General features: G+C 43.0%; 1 protein-coding gene across 2 annotated transcripts in view; it reads left to right on the forward strand.

The window, feature by feature from the left end:
* The window catches only part of CEP55 (centrosomal protein 55), a 44,787-nt gene extending 30,700 nt beyond the window's left edge, over positions 1-14,087 (forward strand). For both annotated transcript variants that reach the window (XM_044298229.1, XM_044298230.1), the window contains 4 exons: positions 3,021-3,165; positions 4,962-5,272; positions 8,325-8,450; positions 13,104-14,087. In XM_044298229.1, the coding sequence (XP_044154164.1) occupies positions 3,021-3,165; positions 4,962-5,272; positions 8,325-8,450; positions 13,104-13,307 (786 nt within the window). In that variant the 3' untranslated portion in view covers positions 13,308-14,087. The remainder of the gene's footprint in view (positions 1-3,020; positions 3,166-4,961; positions 5,273-8,324; positions 8,451-13,103) is intronic.
* Positions 14,088-21,955: the final 7,868 nt, after the last annotated feature.

Here is a 21,955-nt window from a genome sequence, read left to right on the forward strand (position 1 = left end):
CTGCTGTGTGTACTAGGCACAGGGCAGCAGGGAGAGTGTGAAGTCCTATTCATTTTAATAGAGCTCTATTAGGGTGAATAGGACAAGGGATGAAAAGATACCAGGTTCAAGGGGGGCTAATACTCATTAAATAAAAAATAAATAAATAAAGTTTAGAAAACAAACACCAAAATATTAAGTTTAAATCGCTCTTTTCCCAATTTTACATATGAAATATATAAACAATAAATAAACATATTAATAAAAAACCGTGCGATTTCCCCATTTTATATATTTTGTCACCTTGTCCCCCCCCCACCCCCTCCAAAAAAGGGATCTATTCGATTATGTGGCGGACGTTCAATAAAATGCGGCATGCACGCTGCTTTATTCGTGTGTGTTTTTTTTGTTTTTTCTTTTTTTTTTGCGTGGTATCGAGTATTGCAGTACTTTTTTTATGGTGTCCGAATTTTGGTATTGCAACAACCCTAATTAGACTATGCCAGGGTATTTACTCTAATTGTGCTATTCTAATGCACTCTCCCTTAGTCCATTAGCAGGAGCCGTTCTGTTCTCTGCTCATATTTCTGCACACAGAACAGATGCTCCTCACAAACACTAAATGTCAATGAGAAGTGCCAATAATCAGTTATCACCAGGCATTAAGTCACCTGACGCCGAATTACCATAGATGTTGTATCACTGTTTTGTTTGCTTCTATTCACAGCAATATAAAGACGGTAGATAAGCCGTCCACCTGTTGCGTGCGCAGTCGTTACTCGCTAATGGGTGGATAATTTTAAAGTGTCGATACCCTGCTAGTTTCTGTGATTGTAAAAGATGCTAAGGCCTCGGACACGTGATGAGAAGAAACCTTACAATACTAAGCCTAAGCTGTGTGCACTCCCCTTCAGGCTTCAGCGGGTGTCCTACCTATACGGAAATACTCTGCCTAGACAATGCATCTAGGAGAGAACGCCTATGCATCTGCTCAGCCTGATGGAGTATGTCATACAGAATACAAAAGACTAAATAGACTCATCTGTGTATCTAATCGGAGGCACCATATGCTTCTGTTATCACCGTATCATAGCCCTGAGGTAGCATGATGCTGCAATATGGGTGCAAGAATGAGCCTAAAGGTGATGTACACATGCAGCAGGGGCTGAATATATAAAATCAGTACAGAATCCTTTTTTACTAATTCTCTGAGTTCGTCCCCCCCCCCCCCCCCCCCCCCCCCCCCCCCTTGTAACTGCAATAGTCCTCTGGACAGAGCTTAGGTTTGTAATAGGGGCCACCTCTCTAGCAGACCTGACTGGAACAGCCATTCTTTTAAATGGCCACAAGGTAAAGCTGCATAACAGATGAGTCTTTGCTCTGCAATATAGATAATCATCTGGGTTACAGATGCCGTACCTGTCGTGATAAGATCACTGCACTGGCTTCTTTAATTATACGTCTGTTTTTTTGTTTCTGCTTAAGAAGCCAATTGAAAACCTATAATTTAAAGGATTGAGTTTCCAAACCTTAAATTTGACTATATGGGACATGTGTTTTATTCTGCATGCCTGGTTCCCCCCATTCTAGTCCTTGCAAGAAGGCCACGACTGTAGAGTCCTATAAAAAAAAGTCTTAAATATGCCTCGCGCCTTTACTGCCCTCGAATTGACCGGAGTTAATGCTGTTCTCATACTGATCGTGTATTTCTTCAAGTAGCACTACTCAATACTGAATAAATCGTGTATATACACTCCTTGGCAGACTGAGATTAATAATAGGAATGTTCTGCTACACTGAATGCACTTTGGCACGCAAATCCTCAAGAACCACTGCTGGCAGCTGCCTTCACAATTGACAACCAATGACGTTCATGGTGTGCTCCATGGACGATTAGTCTGGAGACACTGCAGGCCATGGCAGCATGTTTCTGCTACGGCGCTCACAGTAGCACGAGCAACGTGCAACCTGGTGTCCTATTGAAAAATGGATGTTGGGACACTTTGGAGGAATGACTCTACCACCGGTTTTGTGACCAAATCAATGTAACGTCGAGCTGTTAGTGTACCTAAAATGAAGACTACAGGGGTTCAGCTACCGTACATTGTGCCACACCACACCGGTGTAATGTTCCCTTGTGAAGGCCTTTTCATGCCCACTTGGTCTCCAGACCAATCTCCAGCTATCATTGCATCCGAGACAACAGCAGGTTTCATCACTGAAAAAGATTGACCTCCACTCCGGTCTCCATTGCTGTTTTGCTTTGCATCATGAACCTCTGAGAGTGGGGAAGTGGGGTCAATGGAACACCTATAGCAGACGCCATCTGATGGTTCGTGTAGACACTTTTTGGTATCTGTTATGTGCAATGGTTGTGGATCCACTGTGCCAACTAAATGGTTTGACTCTGGATTATAGACCTAGTAGTATTCCCGTAGTATTCACTTTTTAACTCCTATAGCGGGATCTGGATTTCGCTGCAGGGAAGCTACAAGGCTGCTACCTCTTGGAATAATCCTGGTGTGGTTGACTGCTGACCCACCGGAGCTATCTTCAGTGTAAAGAAGGACGGGAGTCCTGGAAGTGATGATATGGTCCCCACTGAGCCAAGATCTCAACAGAATTGAATCTGTCTGGGATTACATGAAGAGACAGAAGGATTTGAGCAAGCCTTCATCTGCAGATCTGTGGTTAGTTCTCCAAAATGTTTTGACCAACCCTCCGGCAGAATTCCTTCAAAAACTGTCTGAAAGTGTACCTAGAAGAATTGATGCTGTTTTGAACACAAAGTGTGGTCACACTAAATATTGATTGGATTTAGATTTCTCTTGTTAGTTCACTTTGCATTTTGTTAATTGATAAAAATAAACTAATCCGATTTTTCTATTTTCGAAAAAAAAAATCTTACTTTGCTGCAAATGTTTGCTGTGTGTGTGTATAGATACATAGATGTATGATATATAATATAATATTTGTGCAGCATCATTTGTACTGCTAGTATAATTTTAATACTATTTGGCATTCCTGTCCATGTCATGTAGGCCCTGGTAAAGAATCGGCAGTGGTTGGTGTATGACCAGCAACGAGAGGCCTACGTACAGGGGTTAATGGCTCGTATTGTTGATCTGGAGCGACAAGTGGTGAATGCCCAACAATCCCAACAAGCAACAGAGAGTAACTCAGATGGTAAGGTGATGCAGTCTTTATTTTTGTTATACTCTCTTTGGACTGTAGCTGATAATATAAATGCATATTTTATAACATCTCTATTAGGATCTGTTCACCTGATTTTGAAGCATGCCTACTCTTTCAAGTGACTTTTGAGGATAAGCTGGTGTTTGTACATTATTGTTATATGTATCCTGCATTTATCACCCCTCTGCAGGCTCTAGCCCTAATTTACAGTTCCACCTGAGATATTAGATGGAGAGTATGTTATGTCTCCCATACACTGCATGTGGAGGAAACAGGAGATTCTGCTTCTTAATTAACTTTTCCTCGGGACCAGCAGCACCACCATACAGGACATTATAGAGCAATACTGAACAGTATTCATGTGAATAAGGCCTCTTTCATACTTGCGTTGTCCGGATCCGGCGTGTACTTCACTTGCAGGAGGTACTCGACGGATCCGGAAAAACGCAAGTGTACTGAAAGCATTTGAAGACGGATCAGTCTTCAAAATGCTTTCAGTGTTACTATGGCAGCCAGGACGCTATTAAAGTCCTGGTTGCCATAGTAGGAGCGGGGGAGCGGCATACTTACAGTCCGCGCGGCTCCCGGGGCGCTCCAGAGTGACGTCAGAGTGCCCCATGCGAATGGATGACGTGCCATGCGATCACGTCATCCATGCGCCTGGAGCGCCCCGGGAGCCGCACGGATGGTAAGTATGCTGCTCCCCACTACAGTTTACCATGGCTGCCAGGACTTTAGCGTCCCGGCAGCCATGGTAACCATTGAGAAAAAGCTAAACGTCGGATCCGGTAATGCGCCGAAACGACGTTTAGCTTAAGGCCGGATCCGAATCAATGCCTTTCAATGGGCATTTATTCCGGATCCGCCCTTGCGGCAAGTGTTCAGGATTTTTGGCTGGAGCAAAAAGCGCAGCATGCTGCGGTATTTTCTCCGGCCAAAAAACGTTCCGTTCCGGAACTGAAGACATCCTGATGCATCCTGAACGGATTTCACTCCATTCAGAATGCATTAGGATAATCCTGATCAGGATTCTTCCGGCATAGAGCCCCGACGACGGAACTCTATGCCGGAAGACAAGAACGCAGGTGTGAAAGAGCCCTAAGGCACTATTTCTGCAACAGTCTTTCTACTTTTCTCACACTCTTGCTCCTTTTCATCTACCTCCTCTGCATAGAGTTCTAGAGGCAGCGTGTAATTTAATCCCTCAGTGAGCTGACAGTCTGTCTTGGGGGGACCGAGACTGATTTAGCAGAGAATTCATAATGAGTGAACGGTTCAGGATGGAGCAGGGGAAAATTAAAGGAACCTGATAAGTGGAGACGGAGACATTTGATCAACTATATTACAAAGTTTCTTATATTCACCTGTACTATTCATTGATACCAATTTTTCCTTAAAGGGTAGGGCCGCTTTGAAAATTCCTGTCTGGATATATACTTTTCAACAAACCTTTTTACATGCAGGAACAGCACTTCACTTGTCCATAGGTTGTGTGTGGTATTGCAGCTCAGCTCCATTCACTTCAACAAAGCCGAAATGTGATACCCCACACAACCCATGGACAGATGTGGTGCTGTTTCTTGAAGAAGGCAACCATGTTCTTCTAATCCTGCACAACTATTTTAACTTGCTGATAGCTATGAGAACGCTGTTTATTGGTGAAGTGCTCATGGCACGAAACCCAAAATATCATAAAGTATTTTTCTTATTACATCGTATCGTTGCGTTACGTTACATCCTCGGCCTTTTCCTTTCTATTGTAATGTTTTTATTATTGTTAAATTCAGCAAAAGAAGATAAACAGAAATATTACGACCGGCTAATGCTTGCTGCAAAAAAAGATCTTGAAGGGGAAAGGCAAATAACCTCCCAGCTAAATTCTGAACTTTCTGAGCTGAGATTGAAGTACGAGGAGAAGAAGAAAGAGCTTGAAAATGTGTCCGCTACCTTAAAATCCCTCCAAGAAAGTGAGAAGGGTCAGCGGGAGGATGAGAGGAGGCGGTTTAAGGAAAAAATGCGGCAGTTAAAATATGAAGTTGATTTGTATCGTGAGAAGTACGAAGAGGAAAAGAAAAAAAACTTTGATCTTTCAAATCAGGTATCATTTGTTTTCTCCACTACAGAAATGGACATAGCTGATCGTTGGGGGTTGGAGTATCAGAACCTTACTGATCAGATATTGCTGGCCTTATGTGGATGGTCCAGCAGTAGTAAAGTCCTGGAGAACCCCTTTAAGCATTGTTTGGTTGTCTCGGCATAGTTGATACTGATGTCTTGACCGCTATTTTTGCAGTGCACTTTTACAGAGGATCTACCCATTCTCATGACACGTTTATTTTAGTAAAAATTTACATTCCCCCCTAAAAAAAAAAAAATTACAAAACGTTTTTCTTAGAACTCTTTGTTGTGCTGTTCCTTTGTTTATTCATCTGGGAAATATATGAAAATTATAGACAAATACAGTAGATGTTGTGAAAGTGTGAGTAAATTGACAAACGGTTACCTTTACCCTTCTCAAAGGTGGGCATCCCTACACACTGTCCAGACTGCTGATTGACAGGGAGAATAGTAACATCATGTTTTGAATGTATTCATACTTTTCCCCAGAGGAATAACAAAGGAACTGCAGTATGCAACGTTCTAAAAGAATTTGATAAAAAATTATTTTAATTTCTAATAAAATAATTTATTTCCTAAAATGGCAGAGCGGACATTAATTTTAATTGTCTAGGTTAGGCTGGGTTTGCATTTCCGGTAGGCTGTTCTGACAGAGGAGACGACTACTGGAATTACCGTATGAGACAAAGCCAGACGCCCATTCCTTATAATGGGATCTGGTGCCACACGCCGCTACTCTTATTCATTTAAATCCCTCCTCTTTCTGGGCATAAGAGTCCAGTGGGCGGTCCTATGTGTAGCTTGTCAGATTGCACTGCATTTTCAATGGAATGAGTTCCCTATAAAGAAGACCTATCAGAAAGTAGGATGTAATCATCAAAGTTCTGCATTTGGCAATGTAAATCCCACATAACAGGGATGGCCAACCTGCGTCTCTCCATCTGCTGTAAAACTACAACTCCCACCATGCCCTGTTGTAGGCTGATAGCTGTAGGCAGTGTGGGCGTGCTGGGAGTTGTAGTTTTGCAACAGCTCCAGAGCCTCAGGTTAGCCTTTGCTGCACTAAAGCCTTAGCCTTTAGGCCTTTAACCCCTTAACGCAGAACACCGTGCATGTACGGCGGGGAATGCATTGCCAGAATGCATTCCGCCGTACATGCACGGCGGGCTGATCGGGTGGGCACCATAAAAAATTAAAACTGTGTAAAGAAAATAAATTTTTGTCACCTTTACATCATTAAAAGTGCAACACCAAGTGATCAAAAAGGCGTATGCCACTAAAAATAGTACCAATCTAACAGTCGCCTCATCCCGCAAAAATGATCCCCTACATAGGATAATTGCCCAAAAAATAAAAAACTATGGCTCTGACTATGGAGACACTAAAACATGATTTATTTTTTTTGTTTAAAAAATGATAGTGTATAAAACATAAATTAAAAAAAGTATACATATTAGGTATCGCAGCATCCATATCAACTTTCTCTATAAAAATATCACATGATTTAACCCCTCAGGTGAACACCGTAAAAAAAAGTGTAAAAAAGCCATTTTGTCACCTTACATCACAAAAAGTGTAATAGCAAGCGATAGTCATAAGACATTCGCCCCCCAAAAAAAACTATGGCTTTCAGGATATGGAGACACTAAAAAATACTTTTATTTATTTTTTTCAAAATGCTTTATTATGTAAAACTGAACTAAACAACCAAAAACAGTAGTCATATTTGGTATTGTCACGTCCGTAACAACCTGCTCTATAAAAATACCTCCTGATCTAACCTGTCAGAATAACAAAAAATAAAAACAGTGGCAAAACAGCTATTTTTTTTTTTTTGTTACCTTGCTTCACAAAAAGTGTAATATAGAGCAACCAAAAATCATCATTACCCTAAAATAGTACCAACAAACCTGCCACCCTATCCCGTAGTTTCTAAAATGGGGTCACTTTTTTTTTTTTTGTAGTTTCTACTCAAGGGGTGCATCAGGGGGGCTTTAAATGTGACATGGCAAATTTAAATTATCCCAGTGAAATCTGCCCTCCAAAAACCATATGGTGTTCCCTTCCTTCTGCGCCCTGCCGTGTGGCCATACAGCAGTTTTTGACCAAATATCGGGCGTTTCTGTAAACTACAGAATAAGGGGAATAAATATTGTTTAGTTTGGCTGTTAATCCTTGCTTTGTTAGCGGACAAAATTGATTAAAATGGAAAATTTGCCAAAAAAAAGTTAAATTCTGAAATTTAATATCCATTTTCAATTAATTCTTGTGGAACACCTAAAGGGTTAACAAAGTTTGTAAAAATCCCTTTGAATACCTTGAGGGGTGTAGTTTCTAAAATGGGGTCATTTTTGGATGGTTTATATTCTGTGAGCCTCACAAAGTGACTTCAGACCTGAACTGGTCCTTTTTAAAAAGTGGGTTTTTGAAATTTTCAGAAAAATTTCAAGATTTGCTTTTGAACTTATAAGCCTTGTAACGTCCCCAAAATATAAAATGGCATTTTACAAAATGATCCAAACATGAAGTAGACATGTGGGGAATGTAAAGTAATAACTATTTTAGGAGGTATCACTATCTGTTTTAAAGCAGAGGAATTGAAATTTGGAAAGTTGAGAATTTTTCCAAATTTTTGGTAAATTTGGTAATTTTTTGTTATAAATAAAAATTACATTATTTTACTCTGATTTTACCACTGTCATGAAGTAAAATATGTGACGAGAAAACAATCTCAGAATGGCTTGGATAGGTAAAAGTGTTTTAAAGTTATCACCACATAAAGTGACACATGTCAGATTTGCAAAAATCAGTCTGGTCCTTAAGGTGAAAAATGGCTTGGTCCTTAAGGGGTTAACTTGCAGCAATCACATCTCAGGGTTGAATGAGTTATTAAAACAGTCTTTACGTACCCTAAAGAGCCTTGATCTTTCCGTATGTTCAGTATTTGTGTGAGTTAGTGACGCTCAGTCATGTCAGCTGTCTGAAATATTACTTGTCACTAAAGGAAGATGATGCCGCCTTTGTGTCCTCAGATCCAGAGGTGCACTGCAGACTTGGAAAATGGGAAGATCGACCAACAAAATGTACAACAGCAACTAAATAAAGTACTGAAAGAACTGAGGAAAACCAGGGAACAGATCACAAAGCTGGAGCCGGCGGTAAGTCCAATATTTTTACTTGATGAGGACTGTACATAGCATGGATACTAGGATGATTCTTTTTAGTCTGGATTTACAAAAGCCTTTTTTTCCTGTCAAAATCGTTACTTTAAAGACTTAAAGGGCTTCTGTCAGCCCACTAAACCGTTTTTTTTTTTTTTTTTTTTTTTTTTTTTTTTGTTAATATTAATCCCTACACTGCAAGCTCCCTGTACATATGCTAAATATTCATTTTGTTCAGTAGATTTTGTTAAAAATCAAGTTTTAAATATCGCGCCTGCGCCGTACCTGTCTTTAATCGGCGCAGGCGCACTGAGAGGCGGCCGCTCCATCCTCAATGCGCCTGCGCCGATGACGTCACATCTACACCCGGCGCAGGCGCCTCTCGCCTGCGCCGATTAAAGACGGGTACGGCGCAGGCGCGATATTTTGAATTCAAACAGGGCCAGCAGAGAACTAACCCGTTCCCTGGCCCTGTCAATCAAACGGCGGAGGGGGCGTCATGATGAGAGGAGGATGCGGCTGCTACCAGCAAGTAGCCGCCCTACTTGCTGGTAGCAAGGTAACTTACATATTATAAAACTTGATTTTTAACAAAATCTACTGAACAAAAATGAATATTTAGCATATGTACAGGGAGCTTGCAGTGTAGGGATTAATATTAACCCCCCAAAAAAAACTGTTTAGTGGGCTGACAGAAGCCTTTTAACCCCTTCACGTCTGTAATCTGTATATATACGTGATAGCTGCACATACCCCGTGCAGCTACCACGTATATAAACGTTCTGGCAGCTCTTTAATCCAAGCGCTGCAAAGCGCTTGGATTAAAGCTTCTGCCCCTGCCCTGTATGCTGTCACGAACAGCATACAGTGCAGTAATGCCGGCAAGGGACCAATCAGAGTGGCCCCTTGCCGGCAATCGATCCGATTGGTTAGTCTGTGCAGACTAACCAATCGGATCGCGGCAGTGTTAAAATGCCGGTTTCAGGCTCTGATCTGCGCTCTGCAGATCAGAGCCTGAAAGCAGATAGTGTAACTCATGCCCCCCGATCTGTGCCTGTCCAAGCCCTTAGTGCCGATCTGTGCCCCCCCATCTGTGCTCCGCTGATCTGTGCCCATCTCCTGCACTGATGCGTCCGCCCCCTCCCCGCCCCCTGCATTAATTTTCAAGTCGCCCCTCCTGCCCCAGCCTCCCTCGATATTGTGGGCAGCCTCCCGGTCCCCCCCCCCTTTCCAGAGCTGCCCCCCCGATCCCCTGCTGTGTGCGATGGCGGCGGCTCAATTACTGAGCCGCCGCCATCAGCAGAGAGTGTCAGCTCTATGCTGACACTCTCCTGTAACCCCTATAGATGCCGCGGTTGCGGCATCCATGGGGTTAACAGAGGGAGGGAGCTCCCTCTCTCCACCATCGGGGCTGCAGCGCTGTGATTGCAGCACCCGATGGTTGCCATGGCAAAGGCGTCCAGTGCTGCCACCTACAGGCAATTTGGAAGTACTATACTTTGGAATGCAAGAGCATTGCAAAGTATAGTACAACTATCAGCCCCACTGGATCTTCAAGATCCAAGAGGGAACTGATAAAAAAAAGTGAAAATAATAAAAGTAAAATAAATAAATAATGTAAATTAGAAAAAAGAAATTGCCTTTTCCTATAAAAAATTAAAAATAAAATAAAATACACATTAGGTGTCGCCGCGTCTGTAACAACCATCTCTATAAATATATCACATGATAGACCCCGTCCGATAAACACCATAAAAATAAAATTAAAAAAGCCATTTTTGTCACCTTACATCACAAAAAGTGCAACAGCAAGCGATCAAAAGGGCGTATGACCGTCACCTCGTCTTGCAAAAAATGATACCCTATTTAAGACAATCGCCCAAAAAATAAAAAAGCTATGGCTCTCAGACTATAGAGACACTAAAACATCATTTTTTGGGTTTCAAAAATGCTGCTATTGTGTAAAACTTAAATAAATAAGAAAAAGTATACATATTAGGTATTGCCACGTCCGTAACGATCTTCTCTATAAAACGATCACATGACCTAACTCCTCAGATGAACGCTGTAAAAATAAATAAATGAAAACTGTTCCAAAACAGCCAATTTTTGGGTCACCTTGCCCCATAAAGTGTAATAATGAATGATCAAAAAATCCTATGTACCCAAAAATGGTACCAATAAAAACCTCAACACTTTCTGCAAAAAACAAGCCCCTGCACAAGACGATCGGCACAAAAATAAAAAACATATGGCGTTCAGAAAACCAATCCAGCACAATTTACCTTCCAAAAACCGTATGGCATTCCTTTCCTTCTGCGCCCTGCCTTGTGCCCGTACAGCAGTTTACGACCACATGTGGGGTGTTTATGTAAACTACAGAATCAGGGTAATAAATTATGATTTTTGTTTGGCTGTTAACTCTCAATGTGTTAAAGAAAAAAAATATATAAAATGGAAAATCTGCCAAAAATGTGAAATTTTGAAATTTCATCTCCATTTTCCTTTAATTCTTGTGGAACGCCTGAAGGGTTAACAAAGTTTTTAAAATCAGCTTTGAGTAACTTGAGGGGTGTAGTTTCTACAATGGGGTCATTTATGGGGGTTTCCACTATGTAAGCCCCACAAAGTGACTTCAGACCTGAACTGGTCCTTAAAAAGTGGGTTTTGGAAATTTTCTTAAAAATTGTAAGAATTGCTTCTAAACTTCTAAGCCTTCTAACGTCCTAAAAAAATAAAATGACATTTCCAAAATGATGCCAACATAAAGTAGACATATGGGGAATGTTAAGTAATAAATATTTTATTAGGTATGACTTTCTGTTTTAGAAGCAGAGAAATTGAAATGTGGAAAATTGTGAATTTTTCTAAATTTTTGGTAAATTTGGTATTTTTTCCTAAATAAAGGTGAAATATATTGACTCAAATATATGACTGTCATGAAGTACAATGTGTCACGAGAAAACAATCTCAGAATGGCATGGATAAGTAAAAGTGTTCCAAAGCTATTACCACATAAAGTGACGCATGTCAGATTTGAACATTTTGACCTGGACATTGGGGCATCAATGACCCTTGGTCATGGAAGGATTAACAACACACATACACTAGCAGGATTTCCACTATTTCATTTAATGTGAGTGTGTGTGTCGTTTAAAAGATATTCGGTGTCCCTCATAACAGTGACCTCCACAGCAGCTCATCCCTTAACACTGACCCCACCCCCCAGAGACCCCCGCCCCCCTTAAAATTGTGACCTCCACAGCGGACGCCTCCTTAACAGTGACCATCCACAGGGCCCTGTCCCCTTAACATTGACCTCCACCTACCCCTTTAACTGCACTCCGCCCTCTTAACAATGACCTCCACAGCGCACTGCCCCTTTTAACAGTGATGGTACCCCGCTTCCTTAACAGTAACCTCTACAGCATCCCTCCCCCTTAGCAGAGATTTCCACCGTTGCCTGCCCCCTTAACAGAGACCTCCACATGACCTCCACAGTACCCCGCTCCCTTAACAATGACCTCCACAGTACCCACCACTCCATTAACAGTGACCTCCACAGCAACCCACCCCTTTTTTTTTAGTGACCTCCACAGCAACCCACCTCTTTTTTTTTTTTTTGTGACCTCCACAGCAACCCACCCCCTTAACAGTGATTTCCATAATAACCCACCCCCTTAACACTTCTCTAGCGGACTGTCCCCTTAACTGTGACCTCCAAAGCACTCCACTCTTACAGTGCCATGCCCCTTTAAATGTAAACTACAGCAGTGAAGAAAAATGTCTGGGTTATGGAAACCTGGTGTAAAACTGTGTGCATGTCGAGACTAAAGGACCTGCGAGCTTCTATTGACTGAGAAGGTTCATGTGACCCCTTTAACAGTGACCTCCACGGTGCCTGCCCCCAAGTCACATTCCCCAAGTCACAGGAGGCGGCTGTGCAAAATGTTGTGATTGTAAATGCGAATTTGCCGATTCCTTTAGCGGACATTAATACACTCAACTTTATAATATACAACCTTTGGATATAGTGCCTTGCCCATTAACTATAAAAATAAAATAAAAGATACGGACAGACGGTAGACTGGCGGGCAATAGATGGATGGCTGGGGGGGATGGGTAGAGGCTGGCTGGGGGGGATGGGTAGAGGCTGGCTGGGGGGGATGGGCAGAGGCTGGCTGGGGGGGATGGGCAGAGGCTGGCTGGGGGGGATGGGCAGAGGCTGGCTGGGGGGGATGGGCAGAGGCTGGCTGGGGGGGATGGGCAGAGGCTGGCTGGGGGGGATGGGCAGAGGCTGGCTGGGGGGGATGGGCGAAGGCTGGCTGGGGGGGATGGGTGGAGGATGGCTGGGGGGAGAAAGTTTTCTGGTTTACACGATTACTGAAATCTACGGCAGCTACAGTTTGGCTTAGATCTCGTTCTTGGCGCAGGGACTGATGAAGGATACACTTATTGTATGACAAGTTGTGCACCTGGTCATCAATTACGGTAACTGCACCCCCAGCATCATGTGCTTTCCTGTTTAAAAAAATTAACTAAACCTCTATAAACTATGCTCGATGAGTATGTTTGACATATATGCAGTATGCACAGAACCTTATGTGTGTCTTCTGCTAGTATTCTGACATCTGGTCTTTTAACTGACAGAAACGGGACATATATTTTGTCGACACCTCTGGGAACTTTGCTTCTGACTTCAGCGACAAGCTGAGCCTGAGAGAGGAGCAGCCATCTCCAAAGCTTAAAAATGTCTTGGACGAGAGCTTCCTGGAGTGCCCCAGATGTCGAGTGGTGTACCCGACCAGCCAGCACCGGGAGCTCCTGGCACACTTAGATTTCTGCACCAGCTGAAGACGTCCTACTGTACCAGCCGGCCTGACTGACAGCGATCCTACAGAAAGGAGGGTTTCTACCTTGCACACTCCAGCCTCGGGGGTTTGTCTTTTATATTTCTTTAAGCATAATGTTGTATGTGCAGTCCTACATTGGTTTTCATACATTGATAACCATGTATCATACTGCTGAGATTGTCCGACCCGGGTCGGTCATCATACATTGCAATGAATTAATTGAGTTATTCAATGTATGGTCTAGAGCAGGGATCAGCAACTCCCAGAATCCTCCTCTCCCTTCTATAGGAGTTACAAGTAGAGCCAAGTAAATGTGCATGCTGGGAGTTGTAGTTTGCTCAGCAGCTGGAGTGCCGGAGGTTGCTGATCCCTGGTCTAGGGTATTTGACCAGCTCTGGCAAAACTGGGGTTAATTGAACTGACATAAGTGGGGTCTGGCGGCCATTTTGCACTTAGAACTGTTACTCCATCCATCTGTAACCACCAGGCCGTAAGGGGCGCCTTTCTCCTCACTTGCACTGATTTACGTCTTGCTGCCCCTAGAAATATTCACTGTTACTGTAAGAGAAGAGAAACGTGTAAAATGAATTTGCTTGAATCTGCTTAACTTATAACATTGCACTTTTTATTTTAAAATTGTCATGGTTTTGTAAAAAAAATACCTTTTTTATCTTTCACGCTATATTTTAAACATGGTGCCAATAATACTTGGTTTACTGAACTTTGAAATGGAGATTATTGCTATGAGAAATGGGATATAATAAAGATTGTAAAGAGAAAATGTGGTGTTGTGGTTTTTGCAAAAGATACTTATCTATTGATCAGACTCCATATTTTATTTTTTCTCTAAAAAGAAACTGTTTGCTTTCCTGACCTGTCTGTTTTAGTCAATACTTCCCCCGTGGAACAATTCTGGAGCATCCTTTCTGTGTGATGCCATTCCTCTGTTATTCCTCCTAAAAATATATGAATAAATTGACAGTTGTTACCAATCCAATTGTCAACAGGGTTTGTCCAGAACACTGAGATGCAATCTCGTACTGTGTAGGGACAATCCCCATTGAAAAGGGAAATGACACCCAGTTGTTAATTTCATTAATACATTTCTGGGAGGATCAACAGTCAAAGGACACAATCATTTTCACGGGTTGGTAGCGTTTTTTTTTTTTTAATAGGTCCTTTGATACTATCGCTGAACAAGGGATATACAGCATTGCACTTACAAGTACAGATATCCTATGTCAAGTTCAGTAGATAACATAGGGGGTCATTTATGAAGCTGAAATGTGCCTATATTAGGCGTATTTCAGGCGCAGATTGCAGTGCAATGTTTAGTAGTTCTTAAATCTGTGACTTTCCCCTCTCATGCCAGGTCTAAAACAGTTGGTGGGGAAGGGGATGGCCCGGCAGGCTCATCTCATTTACCATTTTCTACGCCTGTTTCAGGCGTAGAAAAAGGTCTAAATGTAAGACGTCTTACATTTAGGGCTCATGCACACGACTTATGTATTTTGCTGTCCGCCTAAAAAAAAATAAAAGGATGACGTCCGTGTGCATTCCGGATTTTGCGTAACGGAACAGCTGGCCCCTGATAGAACAGTCCTATCCTTGTCCGTAATGCGGACAATAATAGGACATGGTCTATTTTTTTTTTCTCAATACGGAAACAAAATGCACACGTAGTAACTTCCTTTTTTTTTTTTTTTTTTTTTCGGACCCATTGAAATGAATAGTTTTGCATACAGTCCACAAAACGAACAAAAGACAAACGCGGAATGGACTTAGAAATAAAATAGTTTGTGTACATGAGCCCTTAGAAGAGGCCGGGATACTAAGGATTGCCTAATAGGGTTTATACTTTTGACAAATGCACTTTAAAGGTATTACTGCGCCAACATTTGCAAGGCCAGTAACCTAATATTGACGCTACAAAATCCTTTCAGTGAAAGTCTGTGAACCCATGGATTTTTTTATTATATCGCCTATATTTTGTACTAATTAAAACCAGTTACTACTTTTCTGCTAATCTATTCATCTGAGCTGATGTGAACAGCATTCGGTGATATACTGCATCCACACGGACCATAGAAACCTGTAGACTGGAGATGTTCATTGACTTCTATGGAAGAGTGTTGTAGGCATGACATTTGCAACGTTCCTTGTGAGGAGGTAAGCTGTGACGATCACCTGTCGTCACCAGTGTGTTACCTGCCGTCCGCTGCATAATAGAGGCGTTGCCTTTCATTGTAATCCTTCCCGATATTGAGATGACTACTGAGAAGTGATCTCTACAGACCAGGAATTGTCAGCTTATGATATGGCCCAGTGTGAACACAGCAAGGATTTGTTTTGTAATATACTGACATGGAAAAATAACCTCCAGATATTCAGTAAAATTGATTAAAAAAATAGACCATTTTCTGATGACACATTCCCTTTTACAAAGGTCACCAGGGTTATGTTCCCCTTCCTGGTCATTCAGTAAATTGCTGTATTTTCCGGCGTATAAGACTGGGTGTATAAGACGACCCCCAACTTTGTGGGGTGCCTCTTCTGAATGCACATTTACCCCTTGGCATAATCTTTAATGCTTTTTCATTTGCTTTTCAGTCCCGAACCATCTTTTCTGTTACTCCATATTGTTTTGCAGCAGCGCAGTTATTATGTTTCATTGCAACTTTTAAGTTTTAAACTGGCTTCATATTTCTTTCTTCTTGCTGGTAGAGCCATGATGGGGTCTTGACTGTTAGCCACCACATGTATCTGCTCCCCAGATAAGATGCACACCAAACTTCATTAGAGATTTGCTGTTCCAACATTAGAATTGGCTGAAGTGCAGGATGATCCTGCTTCTCCCTGCCTTCCCTCAGAATCGTCAATCCAACCCAGTATACAACAACCAGCCAATCACGGCAAGCGATGTACCGGTATTTTCTGTGCACCCTGCATACAAAGCCTGCTTGGATTGGGTGGGTCAGCCCTCCCTGTCTTCAAGATGATCTGAGCGGTAGTACGCAATGTGATGATCTGAGCGGTAGTACGCAATGTGATACTGCCGGCATGAGAAAACCACTGAGAGCAGGGAGAGGGGGCTTCTTCAGGAGCGGCTGGCCCGGGATGCAGCACGCGGTGGCTCAGCTAGAGGGCGCCTGTCCCTGAAGCTGGAGAAGGACAGCTTCTCCACTCCGGCTAGGAAGTGAGTTTCAGAACGCCATATACCGGCGTATAAGACGACCCCTGACTTCTGATAAGATTTTCATGTGCTAAAAAGTAGTCTTATACGCAGGAAAATACAGCAACTCCACTTATCAGTCCAGTAAGAATTGCTTTTTTTTATTTTATTTTTTTATTAAGGCAAGCGAGCGCTATAATCATGTGGCTATGGCGGTTTAGATCACCTAGTGGTGAAAGTGGCTGTCGGAGACCCTTAGTAAACACATGAAAAACTGTCTACCACCTGGAAACCATCAACAAGCTGCTGTTTGAACGGTTTTAAAATGATGTTGTTAAATAGGGAACCACACACACGGCAATTACTTACTATCCTCTGGCATTGGAATTGCTTTGCTCTGTTTATTAACAGGAAAATTCTGATTAAGGCCTCATGCACACGACCGTTGTGTGCATCCGTGGCCGTTGTGCCGTTTTCCGTTTTTTTTCACGGACCCATTGACTTTCAATGCGTCCGTGGAAAAATCGGAAAATGCACCGTTTTGCAGCCGAGGCCGTGATCCGTGTATCAGTGTGCGCCCCCCATCGGGCCCCCCCCCTTTCTCCCTCTAATGTTAGAAATCGTTGGTGGCACAGTGTGCGCCCACCATCGCCCCCCCTCCCTCCCTCTATTGTAATAAATCGTTGGTGGCACAGTGTGCGCCCACCATCGCCCCCCCCTCCCTCCCTCTATTGTAATAAATCGTTGGTGGCACAGTGTGCGGCCACCATCGGCCCCCCCCCTCCCTCTATAGCAGTAACAACATTGGTGGCAGTGTGCGGCCTCCCATTCCCTCCCCCCCCCATCATTGGTGGCAGCGGAGTTCCGATCGGAGTCCCAGTTTAATCGCTGGGGCTCCGATCGGTAACCATGGCAACCAGGAAGCTACTGCAGCCCTGGTTGCCATGGTTACTTAGCAATAGTACAACAGGTAGAAGATTCATACTTACCTGCTTGCTGCTGCGATGTCTGTGAACGGCCGGGAGCTCCTCCTACTGGTAAGTGACAGTTCTTTAGCAATGCGCCGCACAGACCTTTCACTTACCAGTAGGTGGAGCTCCCGGCCGGACACAGACATTGCAGCAGCAAGCAGGTAACTATGAGTCTTCTACTATTGTACTATTGCTAAGTAACCATGGCAACCAGGACTGCAGTAGCGTCCTGGTTGCCATGGTTACCGATCGGAGCCCCAGCGATTAAACTGGGACTCCGATCGGAACTCCGCTCCCACCAATGATGGGGGGGGGGGGGGAGGGGAGGCCGCACACTGCCACCAATGTTGTTACTGCTATAGAGGGAGGGGGGCCGATGGTGGGCGCACACACTGTGCCACCAACGATTTATTACAATAGAGGGAGGGAGGGGGGGCGATGGTGGGCGCACACTGTGCCACCAACGATTTATTACAATAGAGGGAGGGAGGGGGGGCGATGGTGGGCGCACACTGTGCCACCAACGATTTATTACAATGGAGGGAGGGGGGGCTATGGTGGGCGCACACTGTGCCACCAACGATTTCTAACATTAGAGGGAGGAAGGGGGGGCCCGATGGGGGGCGCACACTGTGCCACCAACGATATTCAAACTGGGGGGGGGGGGTCTGCCCCCTGCTGCCTGGCAGCCCTGATCTCTTACAGGGGAATATGATAGTACAATTAACCCCTTTAGGTGCCGCACCTGAAGGGGTTAATTGTGCTATCATATCCCCCTGTAAGAGATCGGGTGCTGCCAGGCAGCAGGGGGCAGTCTTGTACAAAGTTTGTAGTGTATTCTAACTAGAAGCGTCCCCATCACCATGGGAACGCCTCTGTGTTAGAATATACTTTCGGATCTGAGTTTCACGAAGTAGCTCATATCCGACAGTATATTCTAACATAGAGGCGTTCCCATGGTGATGGGGACGCTTCAAGTTAAAATATACCATCGTATTGGAGAAAACTCCAATCCGATGGAATAAAAGAACTCCAGACTTTACATTGAAAGTCAATGGGGACGGATCCGTTTGAAATGGCACCATATTGTGTCAACGTCAAACGGATCCGTCCCCATTGACTTGCATTGTAATTCAGGACGGATCCGTTTGGCTCCGCACGGCCAGGCGGACACCTAAACGACTTTTTTTTCATGTCCGTGGATCCTCCAAAAATCAAGGAAGACCCACGGACGAAAAAACGGTCACGGATCACGGACCCCGTTTTTGCGGACCGTGAAAAAAAACTGTCGTGTGCATGAGGCCTAAGAGAGCAAGGGAACATCTGTTATTCCTATGGTGGTACCTGCAAGAGCAACCATATGGTTTAAAGAGTTTGTCCATCTTTAAATACCACTTTCCAGTCTATATACACACTGGAGTTAGGCTACTTTCACACTAGCGGTACGAACCTCCGGCAGGCTGTTCCGTCAGGTGACCAGCCTGCCGGATCCGTTCCTGCCGCTAGTGACCGTGTGCCCCCAGACTGCCACTCCTTCCCCATTGACTAAGTGCAGAAAGGGTTAACATACTTTTTCTTGCAACTGTAGGTAGATATATATGTATAGTTTTTGTATGTATAGTATAGTTATTTGTATTTTATTTTTTGCTGTCCTTTTAAAAAAAAAAAAATTATGTCTTCTATGTGAGCACCACTCCAAATTTGGTTTGTTGCAACTTTCACTCTGGTTTTATTACCACAAAAATATTTTTATTTTCACTTATACTCCCTTTTAGACTCCCGTAGTACCCTGAATCGGGTTGTCTCCCCATAAACCTTATCTATATATTCAACACCAGGTTGTGACCTTGTGTCCACACGCTTACTTGACCTTCACGGTCCAGTGGAGCTCCAGTACAATCTTATTGGCGGCAACGGCGGCACAGGGGTGGAGGGAGTGATTCCTCCGCTGTGCTGCTGAGGATAGCATGGCACACGCTGAGAGCGCAGTAGCGCAGTCTAGTATCAGTAAATGTCTGCCAGGGTGGCTTTGCCAGACAGTGAAGGCGCCATTTGGCTGCTGGGTCCTGCTGGTGCGGTGCTGCGGTGTCGGTGGTCGCTGTGCTGCGCCAAATTTAGAATAGGGTCCCATTCAAAGAGGCAACCTTGTCGTGGTGAGTGGGCCTATGTTTTTTTTAATCAAATTGTATACTAAGGCCTCATGTACAGCATGCATCATAGGGGTAGGTATACGTTCAATTGCGCTGAGAAGCCATGTTCATTATTCTGAGAAGCAGTTATTAGATAAAAGCATAGTATTGAGGATGTGCGATCCAGTTCTGTTTCCTTATATTTTACATGTTTTTTTTTTGTAGAATCTATGCTCTATTCCCTCCTGGTATCAGCACTCCTCCCCATTTGGCCCAGGTGCTTTTAATTAGCAGGAGTCTGCATAATGGTATAAATTCCTACCTCTCAGTTGGAGTTCCTGAGAGTATGTGATGAGGAGAGTTCCACACCTGTTCACATGGTGCAGAACTCTGCGGTGGCCATTGTTGCTTTGCCAGACCGAGGGTCCAACATGTTTCACTGTACACATCTTGGATGTTATTTCTTTGAAATAACAAGTAGTTGCATTCTTTCCATGCCTTACTATTTTACATGTCTGGGTTGAACATTCTGGATGCTACACTACCAATTTTTCTTATGTATGTTTTTGGTTTTTTTTTTAAATCAAACCTTCGCCAGGAAATTGCAACGATACCACATGGTTATACTTTCTCTTGCGTTTTACTACATAAAATTGTTTTTTAAAATATTTTTTTCTTTGCGTCATTATATGCTGATTTATGTCTAGGGAGCTGCTTGAGTTTATTTTTATTTTATTTTTCCTGGGTAATCTGTATTTTTCATTGATACTACTCATTTTTTACGGGAGTTGAAGCAACAAAAAATGGCGAGGTGGCCGGTACGGGCATTTTGGGACATAGTGATACAAATTTTTAAATTATTTTTTTAAATGACAAATGTAGGGTGATTTGAATTTTTATCTTTTTAAAATACGTTTTTTCACCTTTTTTTTTTTTCTTACACTTACTGTAGGAGACTTTAACATAAGATCGTCTGATCACTCCTCCTATATCCATATGTAGCGTTATTTCCAGCTCACCTTGATTTAGATTCCCCGCATGCACGGAACACAGCAGGTAAGTCCTCGTGGTAACACACAGAAAAAATGGATCCTGCACTCAAAATAAAGTTGCGTTGTTTCTTTGTCTTTATTAAAGGTAACCGTATAACACACTGGGGCAAATCGATTTACCTTATGGAAGTTGACGCGTTTCATACAAGCCTTTCTTTATCATAACCACGATGAGCGTCAAGACCTGAAATTTAAGGTCTGAACCCCTCCTCCATATGGAAGTGAGAAGGTGGGAGAATCAAACACCCGACCACAGGCAGGGCACTCATCAGCCTGTCATATAATACACATTTGCATTGAAAATCCAAGCCCGATAAAAAAACATAGATAAGTATAGTTATACATATGTCATTACATTAGATTGTCATTATATCAAGAGAAAAAAAACCTCTGTAATCATGGCACAACAATGACTTAAAAAAAAACGCACAGTATGGATCGGGTCATTGAGTTATGTAAGGACAAAAAGCAGAGGGAAGATACTATGCCTGGTAAAAAGTGTAATCATAAAATTATTAATGGAAAAAACACAACTCATAACAAAAAACAATCCAACGGGCTGATGCCCATTCATTGGTAAAAGTGCATGAGTTCCTTCCTCAGATTTAAACCTGTGGGATGCCCGGTGTTCAGTCTGAAAATCCAGTAAGCTTCTCTCAAGAGAATGGTCGTCTTATAGTCACCACCTCTAGGAGGAGCGGTCACCTTCTCTATCGCAAAAGCACGAAAATACCTGCGATTATGTATTTGTATAAAATGTTTTGCTTAGAAACATTAATTGCTGAGGGATTAGTTATATAATTGAGGTGCTCTAATATCCTAATGTTGAATTTTCTGGATGAACTACCAACATACATTGAATCGCAGGCAGAGCACTGTATGAGATATACAATGCCCGAGGTGTTACAGGTCATGTAAGCTTTAATGGGGAAGGTGACGGTGATCAGCATTATGAAAGGTCTTTGTTACCAGCACATTATATTTTACAAGGGTGGCTACCGCACCTAGTAAAGCCTGTATATTTGATCCATGTATTGCATGCCAGCAGATACAGTGGTACGGCAGATACATAGATGATCTGCTCCTTATTTGGAGCGGCCGATTTAGATCTTAGACTTACAGGTTATCCCAACCAATTAAATTTTAACCGAAACCTATCACAAAGAAATTATGGGTAATACCATTTTGAGAGCAAATAGTCATCTTCCCATACACACTGTTAAGGCGATTCGTGTTGGGGAATTCATTCAAGCTCGCAGGAATTGCAGTATGGATGCTGCGTTCCAGAGAGAGCGACAAATTATCTGTAACCGTCTCTCCAACAG

Source organism: Bufo gargarizans, chromosome 6 (genome assembly GCF_014858855.1).
Source record: "Bufo gargarizans isolate SCDJY-AF-19 chromosome 6, ASM1485885v1, whole genome shotgun sequence".
NCBI classification, from domain to species: domain Eukaryota; kingdom Metazoa; phylum Chordata; class Amphibia; order Anura; family Bufonidae; genus Bufo; species Bufo gargarizans.